The sequence below is a fragment of the Ovis canadensis genome, chromosome 19, assembly GCF_042477335.2.
Source record: "Ovis canadensis isolate MfBH-ARS-UI-01 breed Bighorn chromosome 19, ARS-UI_OviCan_v2, whole genome shotgun sequence".
NCBI lineage: Eukaryota > Metazoa > Chordata > Mammalia > Artiodactyla > Bovidae > Ovis > Ovis canadensis.
This window is the reverse complement of record NC_091263.1, coordinates 29886645-29897321: the sequence shown is the minus strand read 5'-3', so window position 1 is coordinate 29897321 and position 10677 is coordinate 29886645. Positions and strand designations below refer to the sequence as shown.

The following is a 10677-nucleotide window of genomic DNA, read 5'->3' as shown; positions in this document are numbered from 1 at the left end:
CCTAGCAAGTGAGGAGCCCCAGCCAGGGCCGGCACTTGGGGGTTAGTGTGGCCGGCATCGGCAGCTGGGCCTCCGCTTTTAGCTGCAGACCCCCCAAGAGAACCCACCTCTGATCAGAGCGATGCTTGGTGCCACCACCCAGGCCTGAGGAACGGGGTTTCAGCAGTTTGGCCTGGGATTCTCCGACCAAAGAGACTTTCCGTTCGCTTTCCGCCACTGGATGACCCACACTGCCCACGACCCCTCAGGAGCCCCTGGCTATCTGGGCGGGTCAGAGGCGGAGCTGCATCCTGCAGGAGGGAGGGGGTGCTGGGCTCCTTGCTCAGGGGTCTGTGAACCTTAGCCACCAACTGACCAGGAAGAGGGACGGTGGTGTTTTTCCTTGAGCTGCAGCACAGATCACGTGGACCACATGTGGCCTCGTCTCCAGACCTTCCTGTGTGCTGGTGAACTCCGTCGGGGACAGGAAGACAAGGCTCCTGCCACTACCCATCACCTCCTGTGGGAGGACGCGGGGAAGGCACAGCCAGCCAAGTCCAGGTCTGCGGACGCTCCAGGGGGAGCACGACACCCCCGCCCCCAGCACAGGCACAGGCCTGCATGGCCAGCCCAGGGTGTGAAGACGGGCATTCGCTCAGTACCAGGAAAAGCACAGTGCAGACAGCTCCACGCCGCCCTTTACATAGCTGTCTGGCTATAAACATGGAAAACAAGGGCTTCCACCCTAAGGGGGGCTGACGAGCCAATGACAGTGGCCGCTGCCCCTCCAACCCCAGAACACAACTCCAAAACAAGGCGCTGCGTTCTCAGCACCACAGGCTCCTGGGCCCAGGCCCACTCCTCAGCCGTCTGCTCCCAGATGGCGGGGCCCAGGGGAGCCTTAGCCGCTGAACCCCCAGGACGTGTTGTGAGACCAGGTCTCCTCCAGCGTCTAGATCCTTCTCTTCACGAGGGTGATGTGCTCCCCTCAGGGCCAGACGTGCCACCGAATTTGGGGCAATTCGGGAATGAGAGAGGCGACGAGATGCACAGAAATCTGCTGTATAAGAGCTCTAGTGTGGTTCACAGTGGACCCCATAGCCCAGAAGTTTAATAGGGCTTGGCCTAGCCTTCTGGAAGGTCAGAGGTCAACCACCGTCTCATCTGTTCCCGTGTAGGAGGCGCCCCAGGGGCGGGCTCCGGGGTGAGATCAGTGTCGTGCCCAATGGCAGACCCCGGGCCCCCACGCCCCCGCTAGCTCTGCTCGCCTCGGACACACCCCAGTGCCGGCTGCAGCCTCGGCGCTCACCTGCTGCTCCCCGCTCTGCGGCCTCCACTCCTGGCGTCCTCAGGCTTCCTCAGCCCCACACGGGAGGCGGCCCCCGGGCTTCTGTCTCTAGCCTTGGCTGCTCTCTGTGGGCCTCTGCTCTCGCCAAAGCCTCCCATCCTCGCGGCTGAGACCCCCTCCTTCATACCTGCAGAATACAGAACTAACCCCTCGGCCTGGTGCATAGCCTGGAGGGCTCAGGGCAAAATGAATGCACAGGCCCTCCTAAAAAGTGTCAAGACTCTCAAGACAACTAAGAGCAGAGCATTAAACCCAGACAGGGCCTTTCTGATAAGCAGGGCTCCTGGAGTGACAGTGGGACGCTGACTCCGCCTTCTTCCCACCGCCCCCGCCACTACCGCCCTGCACGCCCTGCACGCCGGTGTTCCAGCCAGCAACACTCCTTCTAGCCGTGCCCCCAGGTCCTCCGATTCTTCAGGTCCCCAATCCACAATTTCTGGAGTCCCTGTGAAGGGATAAAGCAGTCAAGGAGAACAATGGGTTGTTGTTCTCTCCCCCGTGGCGCACACAGGAACCCTGGGCACACAGGAACCCTGGGCTGAATCCTGCCCAGCTCCTCTTCTGCACTCCCCAACCTCCTCCCCTCTGCCTCCCGCACCTCCTCCCCAACTCCCCCGTCCCTGGAACTCTCAGGAGGACCTCACAGCAGTGCCCTGAGACCCGTCACCATCTCAGATGGGTGTCTGGTGCTAACTGAAAGCCCTGTTTCTTCCTCAAGGGCATCATGAACTCACAGGGACCAAGATTCTGGTTTGTTCCTCTTCGTGCTTGCCAACCTTTAGCACTCTGCTGGGAAAGATGTCCAGAGTACAAGTGAATCCCCAGCAGTCACTATGCGCCTGGCTTCTATTAGCTCCAGAAAGACCAGATCCCACCATCCCCTTCTCAACTATCCCTCGCCAGGCCCACAACTCTGAGGGACCCAATCCATGCTGGAGGGCAGAAGGGGCCTGAAGTGTGGCATATCCTGCTGCACAAGGAGTGAGCGAGCACCAGAATCTGTGGCCTATGCTTGAGTGCCAATCAATACAATTTTCAGGTAGAAAGTTACCTGAAGCTGGAGACTGATCGGCACTGAGAACTGGTACGAAGCTGGGCCGAGCTCATGCTCCCCGGGCAGGCTGGGAAGAACCTCAGTGGACTGCTCAGAAGCTGGGCCAAGCTCACGCTCCCCAGGCAGGGTGGGAAGAGCCTCAGTGGACTGCTTAGAAGAGCACTGCCTCCGTCGTGGGCAAGTCAGTCCTAAAAGACCCCTCTGGATCTGTCCTAACACTTGAAAAGCAAGACCCAAACCAGAACAACTCCAGATAACCCCATGCCAGAATGAAACCCAGCACCTTTTTACATGAATACAAAATCCAGCACTCAACAAAGTGAAATTCACAGTGATTAGCGCTGCAATAAAAAAGCTAGAACTCTATACCCATGAAAATATCCTTCACAAGTGAAGTAAAAATACATTTTCAGACAAGCAAAAGCTATCAGCAGACCTGTAATATTAAAAAATTAAAGTTCTACAGGCAGAAGGAAAATACCAAAAGCAGATTTTTACAAGAAAATGAAGAGTGATGGAAACAACAAAGATTTTGGTAATAAGACTTTCCCCCTGCTTCATATCTTAAAAAGGAAACTGCCTAAAACAAGTTCATGTGTGCAAATATAAAAATAAAATGACTGACAACAAAGAAGAGGAAAAAAATGGAAGTGTAGAGCCGTAACATGTTCTATAAGGAGCATTATTTTAAGGTAGATTCCATTTGTAAAAACTCAGTCTACCTTAAAAAAAAAATACAGATGCACACACACCCCTACTCCTACAGCAACCACTAAAAAAACTAAGGCATACAGCCAATTAGCCAATAAAAAGTGCTAGTTAAACTAAAAGACAGTAAATAAGAGAAAAACATAGAACAGATGAGACAAGTAGAAAACAATTAGAAAGAAGATAGATTTACACTCAACTATGGAAATGGCAGCCCACTCCAGCCCTCTTGCCTGGAAAATCCCATGGACGGAGGAGCCTGGTGGGCTACAGTCCATGGGGTCGCGAAGCGTCGGACACGACCGAGCGACTTCACTTTCATGCTATTACACTAAAGCTGCTGCTGCTGCTGAGTTGCTTCAGTCTTGTCTGATTCTTAGCAACCCCATGGACTGCAGCCCACCAGGCTCCCCATCCCTGGGATCCTCCAGGCAAGAGTACTTAAGCTAACCGGTCTGAATAAATCAGGGGGCCCCAACCTTTTTGGCACCAGGGACCAGTTTCGTGGAAGACAATTTTTCCAAAGATTGGCGAGGGGGCTGAGAGGGATGGTTCGATGATGATTCTTGTAAGGAGCATGCGACACAGATCCTGTGAGTGTGCAGTCCACAGAGTTCACACTTCTACGAGAAGCTCAGGCCGCCACTGATCTGACAAGAGGCAGAGCTCAGGAGTAACGTGAGCGAAGGGGAGCGGCTATAAATACAGCAAACACGCTTGCTTGCTCGCCACTCACCTGCTGTGTGGCCTTTTTCCTAAAGGACCACAGACTGGTACCCATCTGTGGCCCCGGGTTCGGGGACCTCTACTCTAAACCAAAGGCAAAGACTTGCAGACTGGACAAAAAAGCAAGACCCAACTACATGCTTTCTATAAAAAGACTGCCCAAAACCCCCAAAATTCTCATTTTAAATATAGAGATACAGATAGAGTTAAAAGTAAAATATACTCCCATAAGTTAAAAAAGAAAAAAAAGAGAATGGCTCTATCATTATTACACAAAGCAGACTCCAGGATAAAGAATTATTCACTAGGGATAAAGAGGAACACTTTCTAATGATGAAACGGATCAATTCATCAAGAAGACAGCAATCTTCAATCTAACAACAGAGCTTCAAAATTTGTAACTTGAAACTGGTAGAATTACAAGGAGAAATGGGCAAATCCACCACTGCAGTTGGATGTCAACACTCCTGACTCAGTAATTTACATGGGGCAGAAAATCATTAAGAATACGGAAGACGTGAATACCTTATCAACCAACTTGGTGACTGACATGCACAGAACATGCAGGACACCGTGTCAACAGCAGGACCTCTCAAGCACTCGTGTAGGCATTCACCATTACGTGTCCACCTCACGTAAGACAGGCCATTAGCGGGGCCATAAAACAAGTTTCAGTAAATGTAAAAAAGGTACACAAAGGACAACTTCTGACTAAAACAGAATTAAACTAGAAATTAGCAACAGGAACTTTATATGGAAAATCCTCAAATATTTGGAAATTAAACACCTTTTAAAACATGCCATGATTTAGCTTTTAGAAGGATCACTCACAATGCTGAATGGAGAAGAGAGACAAGGATAAAATTGGCGAAACTCTTTAAGAGGCAGGTAACGATGGTGTCATGGACCAGAATGTTAGAGTGGTGGCAGTGAGGTGTCAATATTTGGATGAGTAAGATGTGCTGATGGATTAGATGCTGAGATCAGACAGGGAGTGTTGACACCAAGACATTTGACTTGTGCAGAACAAATGAAGGTTCAAAATTGTCTTTTGCGAGATGGGAAGCATTAGGAGGGTGAAGATTTGAGGGGGATTAGGAAGACGTTCAGAACTTGTACAAATTGAGGTGCTTATCAGACGCATCCAAGGAGAGAAATCAAATGGGTAGTTGGAATCTGGCGTTCCTGTGAGAGATGTGGGCTAAATGTATTTCGGGCTTTCTGTCAGCACAAAGACTGAATGGGATCAGACTGTGTAGATATAGAAAAGATCCAGAATTGAATCCTGTGGTACTCCAGGTTTAGCAGCCGGGAGACTGGAGCTAGTGGACTGAAGAGCAGCAAGGGAGAAGTCGGGTCCTGAGCAATGCAAGGTTTGCAAGGACGAGTGCTCATTAAACGCTAACGTGGGACTGGAACTCACCACTGATCAGGGTCTGTCTGGCTGAGGCTGGGCTGGGAGTTGAGGATAAAGGGAGAATGTGCTGAAGGGTGCAAGGTTTCTTTTTGGGTTTATGGTTGCCCAACTCTGCGAATTTACTAAAATCTACTGAACTGTACAATGTAAATAGGTGGATTATGTGGCATGTGGATTAGATCTCAAAGCTGCTTCTAAAATTTGACTGTTAGGTTTAGCGCAGGGAGACCACTGCTGACCTTGAGCAGAGCAGTTTTGGTGGGGTGAGAGCAGCGCTGCCTGGCTGGAAGGGCTCAGAGAGAAGAAATGGAAGGAGAAAAGGACAACAGCTAGAGGGAGAACAAAAACACTTAAAGGAGGGGGATAAAATCGTGTTTGTTTTGTGCGCTGTTAGGAACGATCCAATGGAAAAGCAAAGATTGATGGTGCAAGGCGAAGAAGAATGGCAAGGTGCTCAGGCCTGTCTCCCTGACGCCTGTGCCGTCTGCATGGGCAAGAGGCAGGGCTGCCTCGGAATCACACCACCAGAAGAAGGGCAGGGCAGGTGGACAGAACAGGGCGCGCGAATACCCGGCAAGGCAGAAGAGAGACGGGGGCTTGGGGCACTGAAACTGCTTTGGTTTACTCATCAGGAGGATGGTGACTGGCTGAGGGAGGGAGGCAGATAATTGGGGAAATACAGTTTAATAACAGACGGTCCTGACACCCACCTGAGACTTGTGGTCACGAGTTTAAAGTGAGAACAGGCGCAACCGCATTTTTTCCAGGCACATCTGGCGAAGCCGGCGCGCGCACAGCACGTAGAGCGTCGGTCTAACCCAGGCCAGGGCTACACACGGCTACGCTCATGAGAAGAAACAGAACGTGGGACAGTTTATATTGCTGAACACCAATATGCCACTTTATTGTCTGGACTTTGTTTTTTTCCCATGTATCACATACCTGTCAATGTTTATACAATGCGGAAAACCAACCAGCAGTGGAAGCAACCAGCCAAAATCAGCTGACAATTCTGTACCCTCTTAACACACATCGATTCTAACTTGGAAGGGACAGCTTTAATTTGATTCAGTCTCACGGCTATTCTTAAAATCGGTGTCAAGATTGTCACAACTTTAAATACAGATAGAATTGCCAGAAGTACATAATTTTATATATATATATATATATATATAAAATGTATATATATATATACACACACACACATACAGAAAAATACAAGACTAATTGTTTTTCCACAATATTTAATTTACACACTACTGTAACTCTGCAACTTCTGAAGACAGGTTAAGGGGTACAAGAAACTTCAGAGCAAGTAAGTCGTTTGGTCCAATATTATCTTAACATAATGGTTATTTGCTCCCTCCCTTTTATGTGACGACATACTATGACATACAACACAGGCACAGTCATTCACTGATGAACAAGGAGTAAGACGCCACTCAGACTGACATCTGTCTACCCAGAGGGCCAACCAACCACACACGACTAATAAGGCTATGATACAGCTATGCAGCATAAATGGTCAACACTGCTGATCCTAAAAGTGAGCACCATATATACATCTGAATATAAAAAACGATCGAAAACCAAACACATATGGGTTAGTTAAAAGGTGCCATTCCAAGGCTATACATAATCACAGGAAAAAGTATTTACATTACTTGGAAAACAGCTGCAACAAAGAGTTTATTGCCAATGCCCTTTATAAACTTCTCTCCGACATTTAATACAGATGTTACGCTCACTATCTATGTGAACCACACATCTTATTTCTGGCCCTTTGTAAGATCCCTGCTCAATAAATTTCAAGCAAATATGTTCTATGGCTTCACCCACACATCTATTCTCATAGCTTTCAATTATAAATATCACAATGAACTAGAGCTGTAGCTTAAAACATTATCTAGTCTAGGTCTAGAAAGTAAAATAGGTATTTTGAGTATCATCTTTACTTAGGTTAGTAAGCATACTGTGATATTCAGAGTTCTGAGTAAAATACATGAATCCTAAAGTAGCAGAGTCGGTATACACGCGGAGAAACCGTGACCAGTGGAATGTGGTCCTTCGCTGCTCTGCCCACTACAGACCAGACGGCCGTCACTCAGACAGGACGGGACGCTGGGGAGCATGAGAAAGCCAGAGGGACCGGCCACATCCTATAACCAATGTCACTAAGCGTTGCTTTTAAGACCCTCTGGGCACAGCAAGAAAAAGTAGCATCTGGCCCCTTCCCAAAATGAGACTGTGTCCTACAAGATAAAAGCCACAGAAGATGATTATCTGGTCAAGAGTAGTCTTGTACAGTAGTTTTAAAGCAAGAGTTCTTTGATTATTGTTTTGGCAGGAAGGTAAGGTAAAAAACACTTCCAGCAAAAAACAAAAACAAAAAACAAAGCGGGCTTTGTGCATTTTTGTTGGCTGTGTATTTAACCTTTTTAATCTTTTTAATCAGCCAATTCCCATAGGTAGTTGAGCTAAAGGACATAAAAGAATGGAAGTTACCAACAGACAACCTAATTATCAAAGTCCTAACAATCAAGTACCCGGTTTTTCAGTGGGGTTTTGACTTTGCCAACACCTCTGCGTCCGTGTTGCTTAGGCCCCAGCGTTCCTTCTACCTGCATGGCTGTCCAGGAAGCCTGCGGTACGCCCTCCGCAAGAGTTTACGCCAAGCACTCTTTTGTTCTGTTAGACAGACGCACGCTCTAGAGGTCGAGTTAAGACATCTTCAGTTCACTTTATCACATTACAAAATGAGATTGTCTGCTTGTGACTGACCACTACGGAGGAAGCTGCCTTATAAATCTATGTACTTTCTCACCTAGTACAAAACAAGAACATCTTTTTCAGTTAAATTTTAAGAGCCCAAACTTTTCACACTATAGCTTAAGACAAACAGGTGTGGGTTATGCTGAAATCATGGTTTTATGGTTTTCGGTGCAGACGCTTGCTGCACTCTGCTCCGCACAAGTGCCCTGGAGGCTGGGCACCCCACGCTCGCGGGCTCCAGGCCTATCGGCATCACAAGGTTATTGCTTTGGTTCTGTCTCAGACACCAGAGTATGCCTCAGAGCACGGAGTTTCCATGTCACTGAAGGTCAGGGCGGGAATTTAGATTTTTCACAAGGAAAAGCATTTTCTCAAGTGCAGAACATCAAATTTCTAAGTGCTCCATAGATATTAGGTTCCAAATATACATTTTAATTTAGTCCTGATCATCCACATTAAGATTATAAATGTAAAAATGACACGCGACTTTTCGGCTGGAAAAGAAAAGCAATGTCTAGCAGCATGCACAAAGACCATGCATTTGTCACGTCGTCAGGCGCACAAACGAGAAAGTAATAAATAACTGCCCGCTTTGAGAGAGGAAACCGAAAGGGGACCAGTGGAGTGAGCCGGTCTTGGCCGCTCTGAGCAGGAGGCGCGCCGAGCTCAGATGACGTGGCAGCAGCTGGCCTGGCTGGAGGCGCACAGCAGCCCCTCCTTGGGGTTCCGCTGGATGTTCACAGAGATGGTCTTTTCGCACAGAGGTAGCTGGAGCACGTTGTTTTTCAGGTTCCTGCTCTTTATCCGGTCCAACTCCGCGGTGGTGTCCACCACGTGGTCGGAGAAGAACTTCATGCCGCCCCCGGCCGGGGCGGGAGCCGCGCCACCGGCGGAGCCGATGCACATCTTCCAGGCGGACTTCTCCTGCACCTTCACGCTGGAGAAGGACAGGCCACTCTGCGGGTCAAGAATGTACTTGGCGCTGCCGTGCAGCTGCGAGCCGAGGCAGAGGCCCATGAGTTTGAGGCTCTCCACCAGCTCCCCCGCGCCGCGCGCGGCCAGCTGCGTGGACGTGGACGAGCCAGGCCCGGCGCAGCGGCGCGCACTGCCCGACGTGCCGCCCGGGGCGCTGCCCGAGCCGCCCGCAGGGCCGCCACCGCCGGCGCTGTGCTCGCTGGGGCTGGCCTTGTCCGCGCCCCCGCCACCGCGGCTCGGCTTGCTCTGGCCGCCACCGTCGCCCTCGCTGCCCGGGGGCCCCTCGCTGCTGTCCCGGCGGTGCCAGGAGTACGTGAAGCCGCTGTCCTTGTCCAGCCGCCGGCGGCTCTCCGAGTCGTCGTCGCTGGTCTCCGAGCTGCTGCAGCTGGAGCCGCGGCCCTGACTTTTCCGGCGGTGGTAGCGCTTGTGCACCGTGCCCGGGGAGGCGATGTTCATCTTGAGGCGGCTCAGCTTGGGCGGCAGGTTCTCGTCCATGTCGAACTCGTCGTCCGACTCCCCCTCCTCGAAGATCTGGTTGAGCACCGGCGCGCTCTTGCGGGACGTCAGCCGGTTGGTCACGGACGGCTTGCGGCGCAGCACCACCTGGGTCGAGAGAGACATGGGCTTCTTGTCCTCCTCGTCCTCCTCCTCGTCCTCCTCCACCCGGAACAGGCACTTCCGCCCACTGGCCGCGGGCTTCAGGCCGGCCGGTGGCCCCGAGGACAGCGCGGGCCCGGCCAGCTCGGGGAGGTCCTCCTTCTTGGCCGAGTCACACAGGCCTTTGCCCCTGTGCCCGTTGAGGACGCTGTCGGCGGCCCGGGCAGGAGACTGAGGGACAGTCGCGTGGGACAAAGGAGTGGCCGTGAGGTCATCCTCAAGGTCCTGGGGCACGTCGATTTTGGTTGGCCAGGACTGCCTATGTAACAGGTTGAAAAAAAAGGAAAAGCTATGTAATAACAAGTAGACTTGACTCAAGGACCTTATATATAAAACACTGGGAGGAAAGCCACAGACATAAAGAAAACGAAAGCCACAAAAAGAAGCAGCAGGCCTGCAAACCCACTCAGCACCCTGAAAGCATCAGAAGGACACTAGAGGGTACATGTGCCCACATGGGGCTCGGCTTCTGGCGTAGTGACGGAATGAAAGCTTCAGCACAGCTGTCAGAAAGGGCGCAAACGCCTCTTCTATATATACGGCCTGAAAGCATCAGAAGGACACTAGAGGGTACGTGTGCCCACACGGGGCTCGGCTTCTGGCGTAGTGACCGAATGAAAGCTTCAGCACAGCTGTCAGAAAGCACGCAAACGCCTCTTCTATATATACGGTCTATACCACAAGCCTTTTTAGAAATACAAGGGAGTTATCGCCAGAGTCAAACCTGAACACAGGTTTGGCTCCTTCTGGTCTTAGATCACCATCTTTGTAGGTATATTACTGCTAATAAATTCACCTGCAATTTCTAGTCCTCCAGATTTTACAGGGTGGTGTGAAAAGTTGGTGTGTAAAAAAATAAAAAGTTTAACGGATTTAAACTACTGATGAGAAAAGTCAGTGGACACTGGCACATATAAATCCCTTCACCAGTTAAATTATGCGCCCCATAAGCTCCTTCTCTCTCTATCTTCTCCTTCTCTATCTATACATATATTTTAATGACCACACAGGAGTTCTGCACAGCAAAATCTACTGTTATTT

At 50.2% G+C, this 10677-nt stretch overlaps 1 protein-coding gene and 1 long non-coding RNA gene across 10 annotated transcripts in view; both read right to left on the bottom strand.

The window, feature by feature from the left end:
- Positions 1-1056: 1056 nt before the first annotated feature.
- Positions 1057-6071, bottom strand: LOC138424224 (uncharacterized). The gene is made up of 3 exons (XR_011250699.1): positions 5943-6071; positions 2062-2113; positions 1057-1772 (listed from the first exon to the last, which is right to left on the bottom strand). It is a non-coding gene; the product is annotated as an uncharacterized lncRNA (long non-coding RNA).
- A 388-nt stretch (positions 6072-6459) lies between these two features.
- The window catches only part of SNRK (SNF related kinase), a 68431-nt gene continuing 64213 nt past the window's right edge, over positions 6460-10677 (bottom strand). For all 9 annotated transcript variants that reach the window (XM_069560740.1, XM_069560734.1, XM_069560735.1 and 6 more), the window contains one exon: positions 6460-9895. In XM_069560740.1, the coding sequence (XP_069416841.1) occupies positions 8671-9895 (1225 nt within the window). In that variant the 3' untranslated portion in view covers positions 6460-8670. The remainder of the gene's footprint in view (positions 9896-10677) is intronic.